Raw genomic sequence first — 22,723 nt, 5'->3', positions numbered from 1 at the left:
AACATTTAGATAAACCAATAAAATGAAACATATACACACTAAAAGTTATATTTCATCAGGGTGTTCTGTAAAAACAAATGTCAGGGCTGCAGCGTGCAAGACTCTGGAACTGCGTAACATTGCACAGTCCAAGTAATGAAGTCCTTTGGTTTGACATTTAGCAAGTGTTCACCGAAATGAAGGACCGCAACAAAACAGCAATTTTTGAGGTAGAAAACAAGTCAGCAAGAGAAGCTGGCAGTGGGTTAAACAGTATAGGTGCCCTAAGTTTATGAGAAATAGCAGAAAGCAGAAAAAATCCCGGTACTCCTAAGAGCAAAATGAGGTGGTGCCGGTACAGCATACCGCTGAGTACCGGCCCACTTCGAGCACTATGTAACACTGTCCCATGGAAAAACCCATAATCACCAATATGTTCATTTTTCAGCACGAAATGAGTGGATTTTCTCAAATGGTAGCTGGGAACAGCTTGGATTTAATAATTCTGGGAGACATAAACATAAACTTGAGAAAGCAGTTAAAGGGCAGGAACACAGCCGCAATGCATTGTGCATGGGATGAGCTATAATAGGTTCCTACAGATATCTATCGCAGCCCCTTCACAGCCAGTCCCACTGAAACACAGTGTCATATGCGGATCACAAAATAGAGAGAAGGGATGGAAGAGACTGGGCACCTGGATTGGTGAGGTGCTGGTGAAAGGATCTGAATGTGGGGAACAGTGAATATTATTGATCATAATGAATATTATTAAGCATTTTTAGATGTATGAAATTAAGCAATATTACATATAGGCTACAAGGGTGCAATGACTTCTCTTGATATTGAGCCTCATTAAACAATAACCTTGTAATCCATTACTAGTAGTGATGCTGGGCTCTAGAAACAGGATTTTAGTTTACTTGGGAGGAAAGCCAAAGTCTATAAAGTTTCTCAGATATAGGGTGGTTATATTGAGGCAACCGATCTAGGTACATGAACTGCTGCCCTGGTAAATTTCTGTCGCTTTTGTTTTTATTTAGTTTGAGTGCTGTGATACAGCTGCAGTAAAACCCAAAATTTCTGCTCAATGGATTTTCCAAAAAAAAAAAAAAAACCAGTCGATGCTGAATGTGAGCGAATTACAAGGACCCCCTTGTAGCCAACCCAAGGATGGCTTTCATTACATCAGCTTCCAAACCTAGATTGCCTGAGAGTCCCCCCATAAACAGTTCCTGGTGTGTGCATCTGGAGCAGTACCCCGGCATTAGACTGCTAATTGATCCTCTGAAGGGCCCGGGCAGCCAGCAGCCAACACAGTGATGTACGTACGTACATGTGGCTCTAAGAAAGGACTTTTGTTCTCTGGGCCCCACACTCTCGTTCCCTCTCTGGAAAAACTGAGATGGGGGAAGGGGGTGACCTTTTTCTAAAAGCAGGCCCTTCTCTCTCTCGCTCTCGCTCTCTCTCTTTCTCTCTCGCTCGCTCTCTTTCACAAACTGAAAATCAATAATCACTGAAAATAAATACCACAAAAGTGTTGGCTCTAGTGGTGTTGGTGACTCTTACACAAAGAGAGATGAAGTGAGAGGGTGTGCTCCTATTGCTAAGGCTTAGCATACAAGAAAACAATCAGTTTGGGAGATTTAGATATGTGGCAGGAACTGATGTATGTAGTTATGCCCAAGTAAATAAAGTGCATACTTAAAAAACCTGCACCGTATCAAATGCAAATTTGTGCAGAACTTTCTGCCTTGTCTTGACAATAGTTAAGACACTTTAACTCCATAAAACACACACACACACACACACACACACACACACACACACACACACACACACACACACACACACACACACACTGCCAGAGGCTTTTTGGGACTAGTTTAGATTATGTAAAGTTACGTGATTTTTTTCCCCCCTGATTTGAGTTATGCACTTTAAACTGAGGATGTTGGACATGTTTTTTTGTTTACACACTGTATGAGTTTATTCAGCTCAAACCCTAATTTTCTTTGTCCTTCTCAGCAGTGTGATGGAAAATCCATTATTTTCATGAATTTCCGCTGAGGCACAGCCTTAATATTTCTTTGTACCTTTAATTCAGCATTGTTAAGGGCAACTGCATGTGCAAAAATTACAAACTTGCTCTTTGGACATTATTTGGAAAAGAAGCATAAAAAATGTAAATGATTTTGGCTATTCTGCATTTTGCTAATCCTGTTGTCAATATTAAACATTAAGTTTCACAACAACCGATGGATAAATAACTACTTTCTGTCCTTTTCATTAAAAAGCCATTCCCATTTTCTTTACTCACTGCATTAAAAACTTTGTGCAAACATTTACGTCCATGTCTGTATGATATACCAACTCGATGTTAAATGTTGTATTATCCTCTTCCAATGAATTTGTTGTTTTGAGCTTGAAAACCTGATAGACCCATGCATGTATTTAGTGGTATCTGTAATGTTTGGAAAACTTGCCACAACAAGTTATCTGTCCTTCATCATGCAGTTTCTGGCCAGCACATTAATATTCTTCAGTGCATTTCTTCATTGACATTAAGTACCATGCCAGGCAGCAGGAGAGAGAGGATTAGCATATTCTTACGACATCCCCAGACACCTTATCCAGCTGACGCAGCACCCCGTCTCTCCATGATGCAAAAGGTGAATCTGGACTCATAAGAGGGGCTGTCAGCTCGGTGATCTTGCACTACAAATCAATGCTAAAAGTTGGCACAGCTCAATGACTGAGGAATCCTTTGTGCAAATGACTGTGGATGCTCTAAACTTCTGTTAAACTCAGCACATTTCCTCTGATTTCCAATTTCCCCCTGCTTGTGCCTGGCTAAAACACTGTCCTTCGATGGGTTCTTAAAAACTCACACAAATAAGTGGCAGAATCCATCTTGATTGATTGGTTATGGAAATTTGTCAAAATGTTCTGAATACCATTCCAGTTCTTCAGAGACCAGTTGAGAATGTTGAAGTCATATTGATTTCTTTGAGGTTTTTGTGATTTGACAGTTTATAACTTTTATTAGCTTTTTTTTTTTATTCTAGAAGGGACTCATGGGAATGTTATTTCATGCTGTAAGGTTTTGGTTCCATAGTGAAGGGGCCAACAAGCTAACTTTAAAGTTCTAACTAGTGTATCTTAATGTGAATGGAGGAACACTATGATTCATATATTCAACACTAAGTGCACATCTCGGAGGAGGCTGCTTTTGCCTACAGGAAGACCTTCAAAATCAACTTCAGCAGTATCCTGCCCACCAGGATATCGATATTACATTTATACATCGATATCGTGATATAAGACTAGATAACAGATTGGATTTTAGGTATCGTAATATCGTGATATTAGTGTTGTCTTTTCCTGGTTTTAAAGGCTGCATTACAGTAAAGAGATGTAATTTTCTGAACTTATTAAGACTTTTCTAGCTGTGATATTATTTGTCTCTATCTGTTTGGACATCATATCCACATTACTAATGAGTGTTTATCAAAAATGTTACTGTGTAAATATTTTGTGAGAACACCAATAGTCATCTCTATAATATCGTCAAAATATCGATAGAGGTATTCGGTCAAAATATTGTGAAATTTGATTTTGTCCATATGGCCAGCCCTATTCAGCACTATTATGCTTATGGCAGAAATGCACTGGAAGCATCTGACATCAACGTTCTGAAGTACACTAATTGTCTGAAATGGCAGAAGGAGCACCAAAAGCATTAATTGGTGGGTTAAACTGCCTTGACGTTCCAGCTCCAAACGTGCCCTGAATTTGAAGTGTCAATAGAGGACCCAGGGACCAAAACAGAGCCATTTTTTGAGGTTTCTGCTGCTGCAAATGACCTGTTAGGAGGCAAATCTTTCAACTGCAGTATGCCAAAGAAGCGTCAAATAACGTGCATCAACAATCACTTTCAGTATCTGTGCCATTATGTTTTACTGTTTTTATCTGTCAGTTGCATTAATATCAATTAATCAGCAGCAGCTGCAACCAGTCACTGCATAAACATACTTGTGAAAATGTGCACACACACACACACACACACACACACACACACACACACACACACACACACACACACACACACACGCAAGAATGTATACAAACATGAAGGCATACCCAGGTGGAAGTGGTCTCTCCCAGGTTGTGGTTTTGGTGTTATGATCAACATAGTATACTCTGCCATGAGGGAGCACCCTCTGCTCCCAGCTAGAGGGACAAAGAGTGACAAAAAAAGAGTGGAAGGTAAATTAAATTCAAAGGACAAATGAAATTGACTGTTTAACAAAACTTTTCTCAATGCAACCGTTTAAAACACAACCACAACCCTCCACATTGAGCCAAGTCTTTCCCATTTCCCCTCCACGCCTTCCAGGAACCCGCCCTTGAGAGCCTACCCAGCTGGGAGTGAATCTGTGGGGGCCTCTGTTGCAACACTGTTGGCCTGCTCTGGGCTGGGGGCAACAGTGGATCCGGGCTCTGCCGGAGGGGCCAGACTTGTGGCGTCCTGTCCCAAAGAGGGACTACTGGTGCTATTGAGGCTTGGGGATCGAACAGACGGGGAGGATGGAGGGGGGGTTTGATGAGCCACACCACTGCGGCCATTCTCTAGTCCGTTGGATGTCAGCTCAACTTTGCCTAATAGAAGACAAGGGAGGGATTAGAAAAATCAAACAAAGAACAAAAAGAGACTGAAAAAGAGGGGACACGAAAGAGGAGAAACTCAGATCTCAGAAACTGAGATCTAGTTGCTATAGCATGGATCACAGCCAAAATGTGTTTTCCTGTTTTCAGCTACCTTTTACCTCTTTTCAAAAGTATTAGCAAATACGGTGGACTGTACAGTAATGCACATGATGCATAACACTCAAAAAGGTGAAAATGCTGCTGATATTCTAGACTGAGTCACACAATGATGTGCTGATCAAAATGATTTCCAGCGAAATATTAGTGCACTCCTAGAAATGTTGGCATGGAATTCAAACTTTTCTATTCCTGCTGGGGTCCTTAAGGGGTTTTTGTGGCAAAAACCTCCCATCTGGTACACCAAGAATGGTAAAATAAACATGAAAAAATTATTTGCAGAACATATCCTCTCTGACCCAGGCCTCAATATAATCCTGTTATGGAGTTACCGAGTGGGGATATCAGAGTGACTTCTGTACCTGCGCTGGCTCCAGGGCTGCTCTGGGCACTCTTGGAAGAGCGGAGGCGACTGGAGGACCCCAAGCCAGACCCTGACCCAGGGCTCTGCTCCTCATTCAGCTCCCCATTAGTCAGAGAGCCTCTGGAGGCCCCCGGGGAACCCCCCTGTGACCCCCCAGCAGAGTGCCTGTTACTTCTGCACAGGGAGAGGTAGAGAAAGAGAGAGACAGAGAGAGAGAACAAGCAAGTATAACTGATTAGAAAAGAGACAGAAAGAGAGAGATAAACAGGAAACAAGGATGGAAGATGCAAAGGGGGGGGGGGGTGAAGGAGACAGAGTAGAAAGAAAAAAGAAGCATTTAATCACGTCAGGTGTGTGAGCGAGCGGTCACATGCTCAGACAAGTGGACGCAAATACCTACACACACACGAAAGACACACGAGAAAGCGATCCGACACAAGAGGTGTCAGTGTGAGCTCATTTTTCTCTCAAAATATACTCATGTTTTCCTAATTCTAAATATAACTTTCCTTTTCCAACAAGAACTTTTATGCTAGGAAAACAGATTTTCATGGTTTTTACCCCCAGGTCTCCGGAATGCTGAGGCCAAACTTGGAAAACTTTTAATAGAAAACTGGATTTGCCGTCAAGCTCAATTGTTTATTTGCCACAACGAAAAGAACAAGCAGCAGCGACTCCTAAAGAAAAAGCAAGGGGCTTTGCCTGATCATGTGTGTGTTTGACTTTCTGTGTCACACTGCATCTGTATAGATGCCGTCCGATGTAACTATGTTTAACCTGGTTACTATACAGACGGATTGCCTATGTGTTTGTGCATGTGTGTTTGTACCCTTGTGGCAGCTTATATGAGCTTTGTGATTTTGGGTACTTGAACCAAAATACATTTGTCTCAATAAATATATGTGTGTATGTGCATATGAGAGAGAGAGAGAGAGAGAGAGAGAGAGAGAGAGAGAGAGAGAGAGTGTAAATGAGAGTGTCTATATAAGAACATGTCTAAAATGCATAAGTGTGTGTGTGGTTGGGAGGGGGAGGGAGAGGGGCTTGCTTCTTGTCATGGGAGACTGCAAAATGCAACACTGTCAGAGCACCCTTCACCCTCTCCTGTTCCTCCAACTCTCCAACTATCTCTCTTACTCTTTATTTGTACTTTATTCCCTCTTTTTGGACACAAACAGATGGATATGTTGAACGGTAATCCATAGCAGCAGGGTCTGGATCTTAAGTGAACCACGGTAATGTCCCCCTACGATGTTTACAGGGAAATACCATCTGACCCATGCAACCCACCGCAGTGCTTTGAAACAGATCTAGTCCACTGAGGTATTTATTATCACACCAACATTCTAGTCAGTGAGGCCAGTTTCTTAAACCACACTCGCAGAGAATAACATGACTGCTCTCTGCATAAGTGCTTCAGTCAGCTACTGAGCCATGAATTTTCTATATGTATGGCTAATCAAGTTGTCTTACTTTCAGCTATAGCCATTATTTACTGTTTCTGTTTTATTGTCTTTATAAAGAGCTAAGAAAAACTCATTTAAAAAACGTTATTATACAATAATAATGACAATAATAATAAGAATGATTATAATGATAAGGAATTTAATACAATTAACCAAGTTATCTGTATGTGTGTTTATCGATGGTCTAAATATATACCATCAATCTCAACAATATTGTTACAATGTCAGCTTCCTTTCAAAACGTTGTATGAAGGAAAAATCTGTTTATCTAAAAAATCTTTTGGGGGAGGGGAACACCAAACAGAGATTAGCTGAATGTTTGGATTGTGGAATTGCGAGGAATTGTCACACGAAAACACATTCAAAATAGCAAAAGCACAAGCCCACTCTTTAAAACCAGAGATCTTCAAATTAAATGCATTCTAACAAGGAAATTAAATAGCATCCACCATTCCCTTTCAAATGAAAAGTCAAAACCAATTTGTGTACATATAATTTGTGATACTGGACTATACAAATAAATTAAGTTGACTCCTTTAACTATATTTTGAAGTGATAAACTCCTGTCCAAAAAGGGGGGTTTATGCAATGTCGGGGTTACATTCCAGAATCAACTGGTATTCACAACTTTGATCTAGTGTAATGTACTCTCTCCACAACCCAATTAAAAAAAACTTAGATAAAAAATACACAAATAGCAGGAACAACAACAACAAATTACCCCTGCAGTTGAAGCAAACCAGATTCTATTGTGTTATGACGTCCATTCTAAGACAACAGACTGCAGTCTAGTTTTAAGAGTCCCGATAGTCTGCATCTTATCACTTCTCTCATGACATCATCTCTGTGTTTTATCCTTGTGGTGACCACAGCTCCCAAAGGACTGTATCTGAGTATCAGAGGCAGCTCAGGGACTACGTGTACAAGCCTGTGTGTGTGTGTGTATGTGTGTGCATGTGCGTGTGTGTGTGTGTGTGTTGACCTGCCGCGGGGCCCAACTGTGCTAGGAGTCTCCTCACTCTGTGTCCTCCTCAGGTTGGGTCTGTCTGACGGTAACATCTCTGGAACAATGAACAAGTACAAAATCGGCAACATATACTGCAGACATGAACAACCAGAATCCAAGGAAGAGAGAAAGAGATCAAAAAAGTGAGAAAAGGAAATGGAAACACACACACAAAAAAAAGGGGGAAAAAAAAGAAAAGGAGGTTGGAATAGTTGGAAATGGTAAATAATGGCTGGAAAAGGAGACTGAATAAAAAGGTGCCTAAAAAGTCAAGAAATGAGAATAACAGAGAGAACAAGTAAGTAAATGAGTGAGTGTATGAAAGGAGAAGAAAAACGACAGGCAGAATACGCCAACAGGTGGACATTTTTATCTGGTGCATGTTGCAACAATACGAGACATTCTGAATATATGTTGTTCTGACAATAACCAAACTCCCAACCCTTACAGTGTTTGCTTTACAGAGTAATTGCTGCACACTTTTGGGGACATTCACATGAAGACAATGCTCACAAATTAATGCAATTACACCTTGAATTTAGTTTTACAATTAGACTTCAACCAACTTACGCCTAAGAAATCCTCCCATTTTTGCCCCTTAAAGGAAAAATTTACCAATGAAAATCAACACCAAACATATGAAAAGTTCCCATAATTCTTTGGCAAACAAGGCAATAAACATTTCCCTCCCTCTGGGTTTAATATGGGAGTAGAAACATTATGTACAATTTCTACTGGAGAATTAATGAGTCCGATATACATCTGTAGAGACAGTGGGAAAATGCACACAGTAATGCGCAGGGCTTTTTTTTTCTGAGAAAGTGTTAATAATGAAAGCCATACAGACTTGAAATCCATGTGGCAATCAAAGTGTCGTTGGTGGTTTAATGGAGACCATTCATCCCCGTATATAGTACATGGTCTGTGTTGGTTTCTGTGTGTGTGTGTGTGTGTGTGTGTGTGTATGTGTGTGTCTCTCTCTCTCCAATGGTATGTGGTCTTGGTGGGTGTGAGGGAATGTGTGACTGTATGCCCATTCCCAACTGTGTCTGAAACCACAGTCCTATAACATGCTTTTCATTATCATTCACTCTCTCTCGCCATGTCTCACACTCTCTCTCACACACACACACACACACGTAAGAAGCCGAGTGTAGTGGCTGAAACCTTTCCTGTGTGACATACACACAAATCTGGACTATGACAACCTCAATCAGCTTTCATGTTTACATATAAATCCTATCTAAGGTAAAGTAAACAGATAATCGCCCCCCCCCCCCACACACACACAGCCCTGTTTCGGTGCTATGAAAGGGCTTCTTGTGAGCAAGCCCAATGGACAGAAAAATAAACATTGGCTGTGAGGAGAAACTATTGTGTCATAGCCTACCCCTGAGTTCACCCCCCTCATCCCCAGCCCCATGACATAAGTCCAACTACTGTTCAGTTGTCAGTGTATGCATGTATGTTTACTTGTGTGTCTGCGCACATGAGGGGGTGGGGGGAGGGGAGTGTTTGCTGTTGTAGGTCAGTGTGTGTACATTATAGCTTCACGTTAATGTGTTTTTCTACATGCCGAGGGTGGAAACAGCAACATCAGAAGCAATAAAAAAGTGGACGTCAAAGGTCTGTTGGTCACGAGTCTTCCCACTTCCACTTCATGCATTTCATGAGGTGGGTATTTGAGGGATGTGACACAGCAAAGACAAAATGACGAGATAATTTAAGAAACAGCAGAGAAACAAGACATCTTTCATAGAAAACTATCTTAAAACATCAGGGCCTGTGCTTTCTCATACATATTACTTATTTGTCTTATTGTCTGTCTTATTTATTCTTCTTTTGTGGCAAGAGTTTTGGTGGAAGAGGTGTATGTGTGTTGGTGTGTGCATGAGTAACATGTACAAGGTGTGGTTGTCCATATTCACACAGAGTAAAGGTCTTTCAGCTCTGGCTTCTGTTTTTCTCTGCCTTTCAGTACAAGGGTTTGTTTATGAGGCTCTGTGTGTATGTGTGTGCGTGTGTGTGTGTGTGTCAGAAAAGCTGCCAGGGGAAGTGAGTGTAACCTCCAAACTAACAGAGGTGCGTTTAGAGAGGGAACACAGAGGGCCTTAACACCAGCAGAAGGCAACACACTCCTACTTTTTTTTATACACTTCATGCATTCATCACTTGCCAGAGTGCATGTGTACACACACACGCACATGCACACTCTAGAAAGTATTACATTTGCACATATGCACACTTACACACTGAAGTGCGAGCATATGTGTACATGAGCAAAAACAAAACAAACAAAACAGCAGCAATAGATGTATCTGCACATCACAACCCCTTCTACCTGAAACACAGCCCTCCAAAGCCACAATTCAAACATTATCTAACATCTATCCCCAAGCGCACGCATGCGCATGGATCTAGAAAAGAACCTATAATACACTCTGCTCCATTGACTCTTACTTCATGCACTGTTCCACATCCACAACTCCCTCCCTGACCTGTTAACTTGGTCTCTGCTTGTCCAGAGAGCAAACCCCACCACGATATCTACCTCAGTCCCCCCAGTTCAAGATCACAGGAACCAATTGTACTGGAGAACTGCAAGCAATGAAAGTAAATTACACAATTCCCAGAAACAAATTACACAAACGTACTCCTGATGTTTGTGATTATGTGAGCATATGTATGTATGTGTGTGTGTGTGTGTGTGTGTGTGTGTGTGTGTGTGTGTGTGTCCAGGTATGGGGTGGTATACACATGTGTGAAGTACAGTTTTTGAATACCAAACAACAGGCCACAGTAATGACAGAGGGCAGAACTCTGTTCATTGCAAAATTAACCTTTGGCCAGTGCAACTATAGTGACTACTTCAGTATATACACACAGCCGTACAAACAACAACACACAAAGACCAGTTGACTGGCAAACGCAAAATAATGAGCACACATGCTCACACACTAATATTAGAAAAGAAATGTGTATGCATACACAGATTTACAGACCCCCCCCAACCCCTCTTCACATACAAACACTGACAAAGAGACACATTTATGCAGCATATGCTGTGGCAGGCCTTACCCTCAACTACTGGTGCTGCATTCATTCAGGGGAGCACACAGTGTGCTCTGTATGGCGCTCTCTGAAAAGACTTGTGTGTTTCCTCATACATAGGGGAGAGATGCATGGACCTGGAGGCTCTTGCCAAGCCTATAAAAATCTGGTCAATGAGTATCAGTTCAAACCAACTGACTGCACATTAACCTCCAAGCCATAGAGGAAAGTGAAATGTACAGGAACCACTTAAAAAGGGAAGATACTGATGGCCAAATGTCGATATACTGTCAGGTTATTGAATATGTCATTCTACACAACTCTCGGCAACTATACTGGTCTGAAAAATGCTTATTTGTTGGGAGTTAACATGAGATGAACAGTCCACCTGTGCTTGCAAACTAATACTTACATTCACCTTTTTTTAATACCGGTCAAAGGAAAACACCTTAATATGTAGTGTTAGTTCTGTGCAAAAATTATTGCCTTGTTACCTTGTTTCATTTTAAAAAACTGAGTCAACTGTACAAACTGAGTACAAGCAGTCTTCTGTTTATTTTCATGCAAGTGTAAAGTCTATGATTTTGCAAACACTAAAGGCAGCACAGAAAGGGAAAGTTCTAGCACAAATGACCAAAGTAGCTGGTCTTGTAGGCCTACAAGATTCAGTGTCACCTTGAAGTTGACAAGGACCAATGTAAATCTATACTGGGTCTGAGTGTGAAGTTAAGACGACGTGGTCACAAATTCGCTCCCATAGGATGGACACCATCTGGGCATTAGTAGCAATTTAGAGGATATAGAACCTCTCTGGCTTTTTCCAAATGAGACCCACACTATTTACCAGGGTGGAGAGACTGAAAAAAGTACACGAGTACACACAAACATCTTACTGTAAAAACTGCTGTGTTTGTGTGTGTGTCTGTGTGTGTGTGTGTGTGTGTGTGGTTGTTGGAAATATTAAAAAGATTTAGGAGAGTGAGGAAAGGAAAGAGTGAGAGAATGAGAAATCGCTTACTTTGTGGTGCATTTTGTGTTCATAAGCCATCTAGATTCCTGTTGGAAACAGTGGGTCTGTGTGAAACACCCTGTCTGTGTGTGCGTGCGCACACCATTTTCTACCCATATGCACACATCTGCACCAGTATGCCTGTATCCTTTTAAGAGTGGGCTTCTCTTACCTCTCTGTATGTGTATCGCTTATTTGCCAGTTTATCTTACTTGCACTGAGTTTGTGCATGTTTGTGCTTATGTGTCTGTGTGTGTGTGCGTGTGTGTATGGTAAAGGCGGGACTCACTGTCTGTTGCCGTGCTGCCATTGGGCAGTGAGCCCAGATCAACATCCAAGCCGTCCAGACAGACGTTGAGCTCGCCTCCTGCTACAACTGAGCCTTTGTTCTCCGTCTGCAGCACCAGACTCAGCTGCACGTTCTCCACTGGAGAGTGGTGGTGGTGTGGGGGGTTGAGAGAAAAAGAGAGAGTAGATGTAGAGGATGGTGGAGGGGGTTGAGTGATAGAGAGCATAGATGGTAAGGAAAGAGGGAAGGAAAAGAATACAAAAAAGTGGGGGGTGGTGGGAAGGATGAAAGCATGGAGAATAGGAGAGGAAAGGTGAGCAAGAATTGAAGAAAAACAAGGATGAAAGATGAAGGAAATTATGAAAAGAAAGGAAAGTGAAAAATATATTGAAGAAAAAGCTCTGACAATTTGAGGTCAGTTTGTTTGATGAGAAGCTGCCCGCATTTGTAAACAAAATATTCACATTGGTATCCTCCGTCAGTACTCTCACACAAAAATGCAAAGAAAACACCTCAGTATTACTTGAATAGAATTTTGAATGTTGAGGGATTTTGATTGCATAAATATGTAAGTGATTTCTGAATCAACCCTTTTGAATGTGGATTAATACATACAAAATAGTTGGCAGACTGAATATAAAAAAATGGTTTCACAGACATGCCAACGTGTGATGAAGGGTGAGAAGATGTCACATCAAAGTACAATATTTCATTAAGGAAAGACTTGCTCTTCTTTTCTTTCCCAGAAGAATGAAGGGCTGCGAAAAACTACAGAAATCATTGGTCAACTAATATGTTACTGGACAAGCTAGCTATATTTTCAACTCCCACAGAATTAAACTACAGAAAATTACTTTTCTTTACAGGCCTTTGAGTTCAAACGGTCTTTTCTATAGCTCTACATATAATAATAACTGTTGTTAATGTTGATTTATAAAGCCACCTTTTTTGTGACAATATTACAACGTGCTGTGAAATAAGAGGACAAACAGAGCATGTCAATAAACCATCTGCCTTAAAAAAAGGAAATCTTGCCCTGTGGACTCACCTAGCAAAATTCTGAAACAATATTAGACCCCCAACAAACAATTTAACAAAGTTCTTTAGTTCAAAAAGTTATGGGGCTTGTATGAAATGAACACCAACAGGATGCTCGTATCATTTAGCTTGGTATTATGAGTCTGAGCTGCTCTGAAAGGCAAGAAGGCATAGCCTACAAGGATGGCAATCGATTGTTGATATCTATGTATTGAACTGACAGTGAAAACCGTCATAGGATCTGTCACTTCAAGCAATGAGGACACGTTAGTGTTCTTCCATCCTCCTATGTCCACATAAGTATGTGCGTGTGTGTTCCTACTTCTATCATTGAGCATCTTGAGTATGCTGTTGTACTTTTCCAGAGTGAGTGTAGGTGTGTATCCTTACTCTTGCCATTGTGCGTTCGCAGTGTGTCCAGTAGGTCGATGGTGGCACTGCCCAAGAGCTCCTTCCTCAGAGTGTGACAGGTCCAGAGTTTCAAATCCAGACGACTCTGAGGTGTAACATTTCTGTGTGCCACAGTGCAGAACACACATCAGCAATAAATAATCCCAGTCTTTCATTCAGTACACATACCATTAAAACAAAAAGTAGGAATTATTACAACACTGCAGTTCACAAAACAATTACTTCTGCATCAATGTCAAAACAAAACAAGCACTGTGTATATAAAACAGAATGTGATGCATGCAGCTAATTTCTGTATGTCAGGGAAAGCATAATCTTGTTTCCTGTTGATGAAAAATAAAATAAGATTATAAATAAGTGTGGCTTTTTGTGTGAGTGTTTGCATGTTTGTGGGAGCACACTCTCACAGGGTAAGGTCTTCATTCCACTGGAGCTCCAGGTGTCCGCTGCGTTTGCCCGTTTTTTTGGTTTCACTGGTCAAGCCGTCGGCTGTCACCTCAACAAAGGAGCTGAGCCTCGACTGGCGGTTAGGCAGCTTAGGGGACTGGGGCTTGGCTGAGACCACTGGGCACGAGAGACACAAACACATAAAAAAATATGAGTGGAAACATATATTACAAAATGGAACTACAATGCTCACTTACAGTACCACAGATTAATACATGGCATAGGCTAATGATATATAAAAACACATGAAAGTAATGCAGACCGGACGGGCTAAGGCTTGAACAGAACAGATACAAGAACAGAACAGAATTTCTTGTACAGCTTAAACTAAGAAAATGTTGGGGTTTTTTTTAACCTCACATTAAGATCAAGCAAAGGCAGGTAACAGAGCAAAGGAGCACAGACTTGCACTGACCGCACATCATTAATCAGCTTCACTGAGTCTAATGAATATCAGTTTTTAGTGAGGAGGAGGTTTTTCACTGAGCATAGCTTTGACAGCACATTGTAGAGGTAGCACCTTTGTGTAAAGGTGGTGGAACAAGTAAAGAGACAAATGTAAACATCGCCCTCTAGCTGAGGTAAGAAAAACATCTGAGGTCGCATTTAATCTTGGGAGTGTCTTTATGCATGCTCAATAATTAAGGTAAGGAAATCACAAAAAGTTGAATCAGTTTATCTGGATAAACGTTGTAAAGATGAACTTATTCAACTTTCTGTGACTTTATCTTGGATTTTATCAGGCCAAATGTAAGATTGACTACACAGTAATTATAAAGCCTAGACATTACAACAAAAGAAGTCTATTACAAATTGAAAAATTTGAGCAACTAATGTCATCATAGGAAAGACCATATGGGGTAAAACTGAAAAGTTATAATTAAACAGGCTAAGCGGCTTTAGGCTCTTGCGGGCCTGCTGAGAATCCTGTTATGGCATGTGGAAGTCATATGTATGCAGACTTGTTTTCCCTAAATCACTGTTTTAAATCAGTATGAATCACACAAGCCATTGATGTCCACCTCGGACTCTATTTCATCAAAGTCAAGCATGGAATGAAAGAGCTACAAAAAAGTGCAATCTTTGACCTTTCCCATCACCAATGAGACATCAGCACTTAGGTATATAATAATAGTGTGCTATCTTTGAATTCATAAACATCTGTCAAGCTAAAAAAAATCATTATTAATCTGCAGTAATTCTCTGGACAGAGGATGGAAGTGACACAGAGAAGTGGAAGAGAGCTGACACAGTAAGATTAAGAATGAAACTGAGACAGACAATAATTGTGGAGATCAACAGTGAGGTCATTTTACGAGATAAAGCAAAGTCCAAAGAGACACTGGTGGCTGAAATTTATGAGTTGATAATGAGTAAAGACGTCTGACAGTAGGGGGAGGACAGCAAGGTAGACCTTTGTGAAATAGTACATTTAATGTTTTGGGTTTTTTTGCCTACATATAGAATAGTTTTACTTTTTTTAAACACAAACATCATTAAAATGCTGTCAGACAATTTCAGACAAGAAAATTCACACATCCTTTCAATTTTGAGAAACTAAACCACTTTGCTGAATCTTAGAAAGGATGGTTTATGACTATTTTTTGTTTGACTATAGTAGTACAGCGTGCTCCCCCCCTTTTTTTAATAGGACATGGGCCTATATCATGGTTTTAGAAGGCTTAAATAATTGTCCCATTGGATTGTGTTGAGGCCCAGCGAGAAGGTTCAGCAAAGTGGAAAGTTTACCAATACTGAAGGGGTGAGTGAAGTTTTTGTCTGTAGGATTTTAAATGATACCCAACAATATTTCAGTGAGGTCTGGGTTCCATGAAAGTGAGCCTATCCATTAAGTAGCATTATGGGTGAGGTTTGTCACAAAAGGACAATACAACACTAGAAATTGTTCACAGTCCCACAAAACTATTTAAAAGTCCATATAGTACACTGTAAAAGGAAACCTAACGGACTATATCAGAATATTAGCTTACTTAAATGGCAACGCCAACTTTATGATATGGTAAAGCAAGTTTAAACAAATCACAGGAATTATGCAAATACTACAGTAGCTGATAGTATTTACAAACCCCAATTCCAATGAAGTTGGGACGTTGTGTAAAACGTGAATAAAAACAGAATACAATGATCTGCAAATTCTTTTCGACCTATATTCAATTGAATACACCACAAAGACAATATATTTTATGTTCAAACTGGTAACCTTTATTGTTTTTTTTTGCAAATATTCACTCATTTTGAATTTGATGTCTTCAACATGTTCCAAAAAGCTGGGGCAGGGGCATGTTTACCACTGTGTTACATCACCTTTCCTTTTAACAACACTCAATAAGCGTTTGGGAACTGAGGACACTAATTGTTGAAGCTTTGTAGGAGGAATTCTTTCCCATTCTTGCTTGATGTACGACTTAACAGTCCGGGGTCTCCGTTATCGTATTTTGCGCTTCATAATGCGCCACACATTTTCAATGGGAGACAGGTCTGGATTGCAGGCAGGCCAGTCTAGTACCTGCACTCTTTTACTACGAAGCCACGCTGTTGTAACACGTGCAGAATGTGGCTTGGCATTGTCTTGCTGAAATAAGCAGAGATGTCCCTGAAAAAGATGTCGCTTGGATGGCAGCATATGTTGCTCCAAAACCTGTATGTACCTTTCAGCATTAATGTGCCTTCACAGATGCGCAAGTTACCCATGCCATGGGCACTAACACACCCCCATACCATCACAGATGCTGGCTTTTGAACTTTGCGCTGATAACAATCTGGACGGTCCTTTTCCTCTTTAGCCCGGAGGACACGACGTCCATGATTTCCAAAAACAATTTGAAATGTGGATTCGTCAGACCACAGCACACTTTTCCACTTTGCGTCAGTCCATCTCAGATGAGCTCGGGCCGAGAGAAGCCGGAGGCGTCTCTGGGTGTTGTTGATATATGGCTTTCGCTTTGCATGGTAGAGTTTTAACTTGCACTTGTAGATGTAGCGACGAACTGTGTTAACTGACGATGGTTTTCCGAAGTGTTCCTGAGCCCACGTGGCAATATCCTTTACAGAATGATGTCGGTTTTTAATGGAGTGCCGCCTGAGGGATCAAAGGTCACGGGCATTCAATGGTTTTCGGCCTTGCCGCTTACGTGCAGAGATTTCTCCGGATTCTCTGAATCTTTTGATGATGTTATGGACTGTAGATGATGAAATCCCTAAATTCCTTGCAATTGAACGTTGAGAAACATTGTTCTTAAACTGTTGGACTATTTGCTCACGCAGTTGTTCACAAAGCGGTGAACCTGGCCCCATCCTTGCTTGTGAACGACTGAGCCTTGCGGGGATGCTCCTTTTATACCCAATCATGACACTCACCTGTTTCCAATTAAACTGTTCACCTGCGGAATGTTCCAAACAGGTATTTTTTGAGCATTCCTCAACTTTCCCAGTCTTTTGTTGCCCCTGTCCCAGCTTCTTTGGAACGTGTTGCAGGCATCAAATTCAAAATGAGTGAATATTTGCAAAAAAACAATAAAGTTTATCAGTTTGAACATTAAATATCTTGTCTTTGTAGTGTATTCAATTGAATATAGGTCGAAAAGGATTTGCAAATCATTGTATTCTGTTTTTATTCACGTTTTACACAACGTCCCAACTTCATTGGAATTGGGGTTTGTATACAAATACTATCAACACTTTGGTTCAACTGTGATTGTTTTAAATGTGCTATATAAATAAACTTGACTTAACTCGACTTGACTTGACTACAATCAATAGTTATCTACATTAATGTGACATGGGTTTAAAGATCTGTCTTTTTGGCCATGAATGTTAACTTCAACATCTGGTAAATGCATGTTCTCAGAGGTCAAACAAGCCATTTGTTTCAAAATGAGGAAAAGACAATGTCCAGCGATTATTTCATATCGTGGACTATGCACAGAGGAAAGGGGAACCCATGCTGATAATATCAATGGATGCTGAGAAGGTGTGTGACAGGATCGAGCCTAGCTTTATGTTTCAAACACTAGAAGCCATGAATTTCAGGAAGAGATTCACTCAATATACCAAAACACTTTATAATGCCCCTAAGGCTTAAATCTTAACTAATGGGGTCCTGTCGGATGCTTTCTCGCTCTCTAGAGGGGTCTGACAGGGCTGTTGCATCTCGCCATTGTTATTTACGATCACCATTGAACCGGTTGTTATCACCATTCAAGCCAATACAACCATCTCTGGTATCAAATTTGGTACTTCTGAGCACAAAATATCTCTCTACGCAGACGATGTTTTAACATACCTAACTGACCTAGCTGATTTGGTCCCTCCACTTTTTCATTGTTTACAAGAATATAGTGCAGCCTGAGGATACAAAATAAACATATCTAAGAGAGGTTCTGCTCTTAAACACAGGACTTCAACATCAGTCATTGAACCACTGAAGGTATGTCCTTATGGTCTTAAATACTTGGGCATAAACATCAGAAAACACCATGACAAAGTGCTCAAAGACAACTATTTTAATCTCCTGGAGAAAATCAAGACAGATACTCAGAGATGGACCAACTTACCACTGTCCCTAATTGGTAGAGTGAACATAATTAAAATGAATGTATTACCAAAGCTTACCTACCTTTTCATTTGTATCCCTCCGAGAGTCCCCAAGAGCTTTTTCAACAAACTTAATAAAGCTATCACCTCATTTGTGTGGCAAAATAAAATCCCTAGAGTAAAACTCGCTACTTTCCAGGCCCCTTATACTAAAGGTGGTTTAAATCTTCCCAATTTCAGATGCTACTGCCTGGCATCTCAGTTCTGGTTGATGTGGATTTGGTTGCACGCTGAGGGTAACCAGGTTAGATGGCTATCTATAGAACAACATGAGATGAATACTACTCCTTTGAAAATAATTCCTTTCTTGGGCACAAAGAAAAGCCTCTCGTCAATGACTGGCAAAATACTTTGGAAAGATCTCAGACAGTTCTAGTCTCTACAAAACACAGGCAAATGCAATTTGATATTTTTTCACAGAACATATCTCACCCGACACAGGCTACAAAGGATTGATGGGAATACATTTGCCATGTGCCAGAGCTGTAAGATAACTGAAGACAATCTGCTCCATATGCTCTGGAGTTGCCCTTACCTGGAAGAGTTTTGGATGTTCACTATAACCACTGTTTCAGATATCATAGAGCACGAAATACCATATGATCCCAGGATTTGGTTATTGGGTGACATTGACATGCTAACAGTAATTCACCATGAGAAGTATTTCGTATTACTTGCCAGCACCGCAGGGAAAAAATATCTTTATAAATTGGAAATCAGAAAACCTACCATCACAAAAGCACTGGCTGAATGAACTTTCATCATACTGCACTCCAGAGAAGATTCTGTACAATGTCAGGAGAAAACCTGCATTATTTAATAAAATTTGGGGCTCCTTCTTGGACTCTCTCCCTTCAATAAATCCACTTTATTGACTCACTTATTAGAGCTGTTGTATTTTTTTCCCCTTAACATGTCTTTAAAGGACTTGAAGTTGTGAATGATGTTGAGCATTGTACCATTCTTGGGATGGGGTGGGTGGGAGGGTGTGTTTATTTTAGTTTGTTTTGTTCTTCCCTTTTCTCTGCATTTTTTTCCTGTTTTCTGTTGTTGTTCTGTTGTTGTACTTAAAACAAAAATGACAATGTATTTGTTTGGTGCGTTGTCAATAAATAAATCTTTAAGAAAAAAAGGGGAACAGTTGTAGAGAAGGAACAAGTGAGACTGAGTATAAAAAGATTAAATATAAACACCTTCCCTCTGACTTTTGTCAAACAAATCATGTCAGTCTAAAAATAGGGTACACAGTGCTAACAATCAAGACAGAAGAAATGTTAGAGATAAGTTTGCTTTTGTGTGTGTATCATAAATTAGGGCTGAAGTCCACAAACACTCCTAAAATTCAGGTCTATTTAATGTTGCCTCATAACATCAAATCAGGTGGCTGATGAATGACTAGCAAAATCCTGCATTTTGTGTTTATGAGAAAGGTAGAGGGGGGCATGCACATGTACAATTGAGAGATTAACACTGGACATACCAAAATAATAACAACAACATTAACGCAAATTCCAAAAAAATAAACTTTCAGCGTAGCTAAGGAAAGGAGTAATTTTTTCCCTTTCACCAGAAAATAGTTTTTGGTTTGGTTCAGTGTCCTCATACAAAAAATGGATACAGACATTCCCATGACAAGATATTATGTGAAATTATGTATTACAGGTGAAAATTCTTGTCACTTTATTTGAAGTTCGGACACATTACACACACTGCTTTGGTTTCAGATTACAGTTCAGGCTAATAGATCAGTTTTGCTGATATCAGAATAATGTACCACATCAGTATCAATGCATCCCTCTTAAAGGTTGGAAGAGAAAATTAGCAGTTAAAAGATTTACCTTTCAAGGTCAACTGTGACTTCTCAGTGGTCTGGGCACTGCCAGGTCTGGTCACGCTGGCAGCTGCCATGACATCACAGCTCTTAAACACAACCACATGCACAGAGATGTATAGGTATGTGCACAAACAAGTTCACCCAAAGACAAACACAGAGACAGTGACACAGACATATAAAAATAAAAAGGTGAGAGTTAATACATATTTGAACACTCTGAAATACTGTCAAAATAGAAAAATATTGTCAAAACTATACCATCAAAGCAAACCTTACAACAAAAACTCCTCCACAGCAGACCAGGGCTTATATGAATAATGGTAATAGATAAAATCATGTCAAGTTGTGTCCCCATAGGTTTAATGAGAGACATATTTTAATTAAGTAAATGGCACATCACCTTGAGCAAAGTCGGTGATGCAAGCCTATTCAGTGCATCACTAAGGGCAGCACATATTCAAGGACAACAGAATAGAGTACAGTACTCTTTTTGGGAGGCTTTGCCGATGCCAACAATTACTTTTTGAATAGAGCGGACACGTCTTATACAAGCAAAGGAAGAATCCAGAAAACAGGGCCTTCCACACACGTAAACACGTCGCCACTGTACCTGCATTACTTACTATCAAGGTGACTGCTGTTGGTGGTATCTCAATTAGTGTCTGAAACCAGTCGAGACGAAGTCATACATGACAATGCTGACCCGACTAAGACCAAAGCGAACGATCAACTATTATAGTATTCAGATGACCAACTCGTATTGGTCATTGCGCAGCAGGGGAAAACACACACACACACACACACACACAAACACACACACACACACACACACACACACACACACACACACACACACACACACACACACACACACACACAGATGTAGTTATGTTATCACAACAAAAGGAGCCAGCATCTCCCGACAACCTGCTTTAACCACTTAACAAGCTTACTTGCCACAGAACATAAAGCTGCCAACGAGATGATAATGGCTACAGTTCACAATAACAAAGATATCTGGCTAATGCGGTTTCATTGTCTCCGTATTTAAAATATCCTTGGCTGCGCAAAGAACTCGAAAGCGGAGTAAGATCAAGGAGGAATTTTCACGTTAACCATTTAAAGCTAACGGTTAGCCTGCTAGCTACTTTCGATGGGTTTTTTTTAATACAAAAGGGCATGATGACAAAACTAGCTGTAATCAGCTGGCGTTTCACAAAGCTGTAGTGGCAATGATGTGGTTGTCCCTTATCACGTTACAGCTACTGACGCCGATAATGAGGTTTATCGTTTATTTGTTCCCCCGTACCTTTCTCAGCTGTGGTCCGCTGGTGTCGCTAGATAACTTTCATTTCCGTCTCAATGACAGCATCACGTGACTTCCAGTCATCTGGAAAGCGGGGGGTTGTGGGTAACGACGTCCAATCAGGAAAAGCTACACAAACTGCGCAGCAAAACGAACTACCAAAGGCTCGAATAATACAAACTCCTTCTTTACTTTGAGCTGTAAATATTCACAATCACATAATCGGGGATATTTTGGTAATATTCAAAATGAATTATAAACAATATAAAAACTGATATGAGCTGCATAAAATATTTTACAAGATTAAATACTTGTATGGCAGTGTCTTTAAGAAATTAGTGAACAACATTTGAACAGCTTTAAGTCTTTTTTCTTGAGGAACTTGGTTAACGATTCACCTTATGAACACATTTTACAAACTCTAGTGTTTCGACATCATTCAATCTTATTGCATGATAACCGCCAGCATATTGCCTCGTGAACCTTCTGTGCAGTTTACAGTAAGCTTTAGTCATCTGGGGCACCTTAACCAGATGTTGAGAAAGTAATGCATAATACAGCTATATTAATTGCAGTGTGGCTGTGGCTGACTCACATCATTAAATTTTTTTTAAAGATTATACTCAAAGACCTAAAACACAGGCTAAATTGTTTTTTAAGAAGTCTGTGACATTGTCCAATCAGTTTCAATTACACTCAATAAGTGTCAGCCATACCAATATTCTCTAGTATTTAATGAGGAAATAATTCAATGATTATTGCATTAGCATCAGTCAGACGCTAAAGCGTCAAAAGTATATTTTATAGAGTGATTGTACCAAATCACATCATCTCCAGTAACGCAAGGGTGCAGTAATAACTGCTCAGTCTTTGTAAGCTATGGATGAACCGGGTAGATATCTCCAAGGACTTGTAGACGTCAAAGGGGCGATCTTGAGAAGAAGTTAACGGTCATATCCTCTAAGTATAACATTAGATGTGTAGAACTTTTTTGCAGTAACACAAACAATCCTAGATGAGTCAGTCCTCAATGAGGCGAAGACCATCCGCCCAAAGCAACAGGAAACCAGTCCACTTAAAAT

The 22,723-nt window shown here is 40.3% G+C and overlaps 1 protein-coding gene across 1 annotated transcript in view; it reads right to left on the bottom strand.

The window, feature by feature from the left end:
• The window catches only part of wwp2 (WW domain containing E3 ubiquitin protein ligase 2), a 36,572-nt gene extending 14,889 nt beyond the window's left edge, over positions 1–21,683 (bottom strand). The window contains exons 1-9 of the mRNA XM_056282395.1: positions 21,645–21,683; positions 20,340–20,421; positions 13,848–14,004; positions 13,420–13,541; positions 11,992–12,129; positions 7,619–7,697; positions 5,169–5,344; positions 4,401–4,641; positions 4,123–4,212 (exon numbers count right to left, since the gene is read on the bottom strand). Of these exons, the coding sequence (XP_056138370.1) occupies positions 4,123–4,212; positions 4,401–4,641; positions 5,169–5,344; positions 7,619–7,697; positions 11,992–12,129; positions 13,420–13,541; positions 13,848–14,004; positions 20,340–20,409 (1,073 nt within the window). The 5' untranslated portion in view covers positions 20,410–20,421; positions 21,645–21,683. The remainder of the gene's footprint in view (positions 1–4,122; positions 4,213–4,400; positions 4,642–5,168; positions 5,345–7,618; positions 7,698–11,991; positions 12,130–13,419; positions 13,542–13,847; positions 14,005–20,339; positions 20,422–21,644) is intronic.
• Between the last annotated feature and the right edge of the window lie 1,040 nt (positions 21,684–22,723).

This window comes from Lampris incognitus, chromosome 6 (assembly GCF_029633865.1).
Source record: "Lampris incognitus isolate fLamInc1 chromosome 6, fLamInc1.hap2, whole genome shotgun sequence".
NCBI classification, from domain to species: domain Eukaryota; kingdom Metazoa; phylum Chordata; class Actinopteri; order Lampriformes; family Lampridae; genus Lampris; species Lampris incognitus.
Note: the sequence above shows the minus strand (reverse complement) of the source record. Positions and strands in the feature narration are given on the sequence as shown.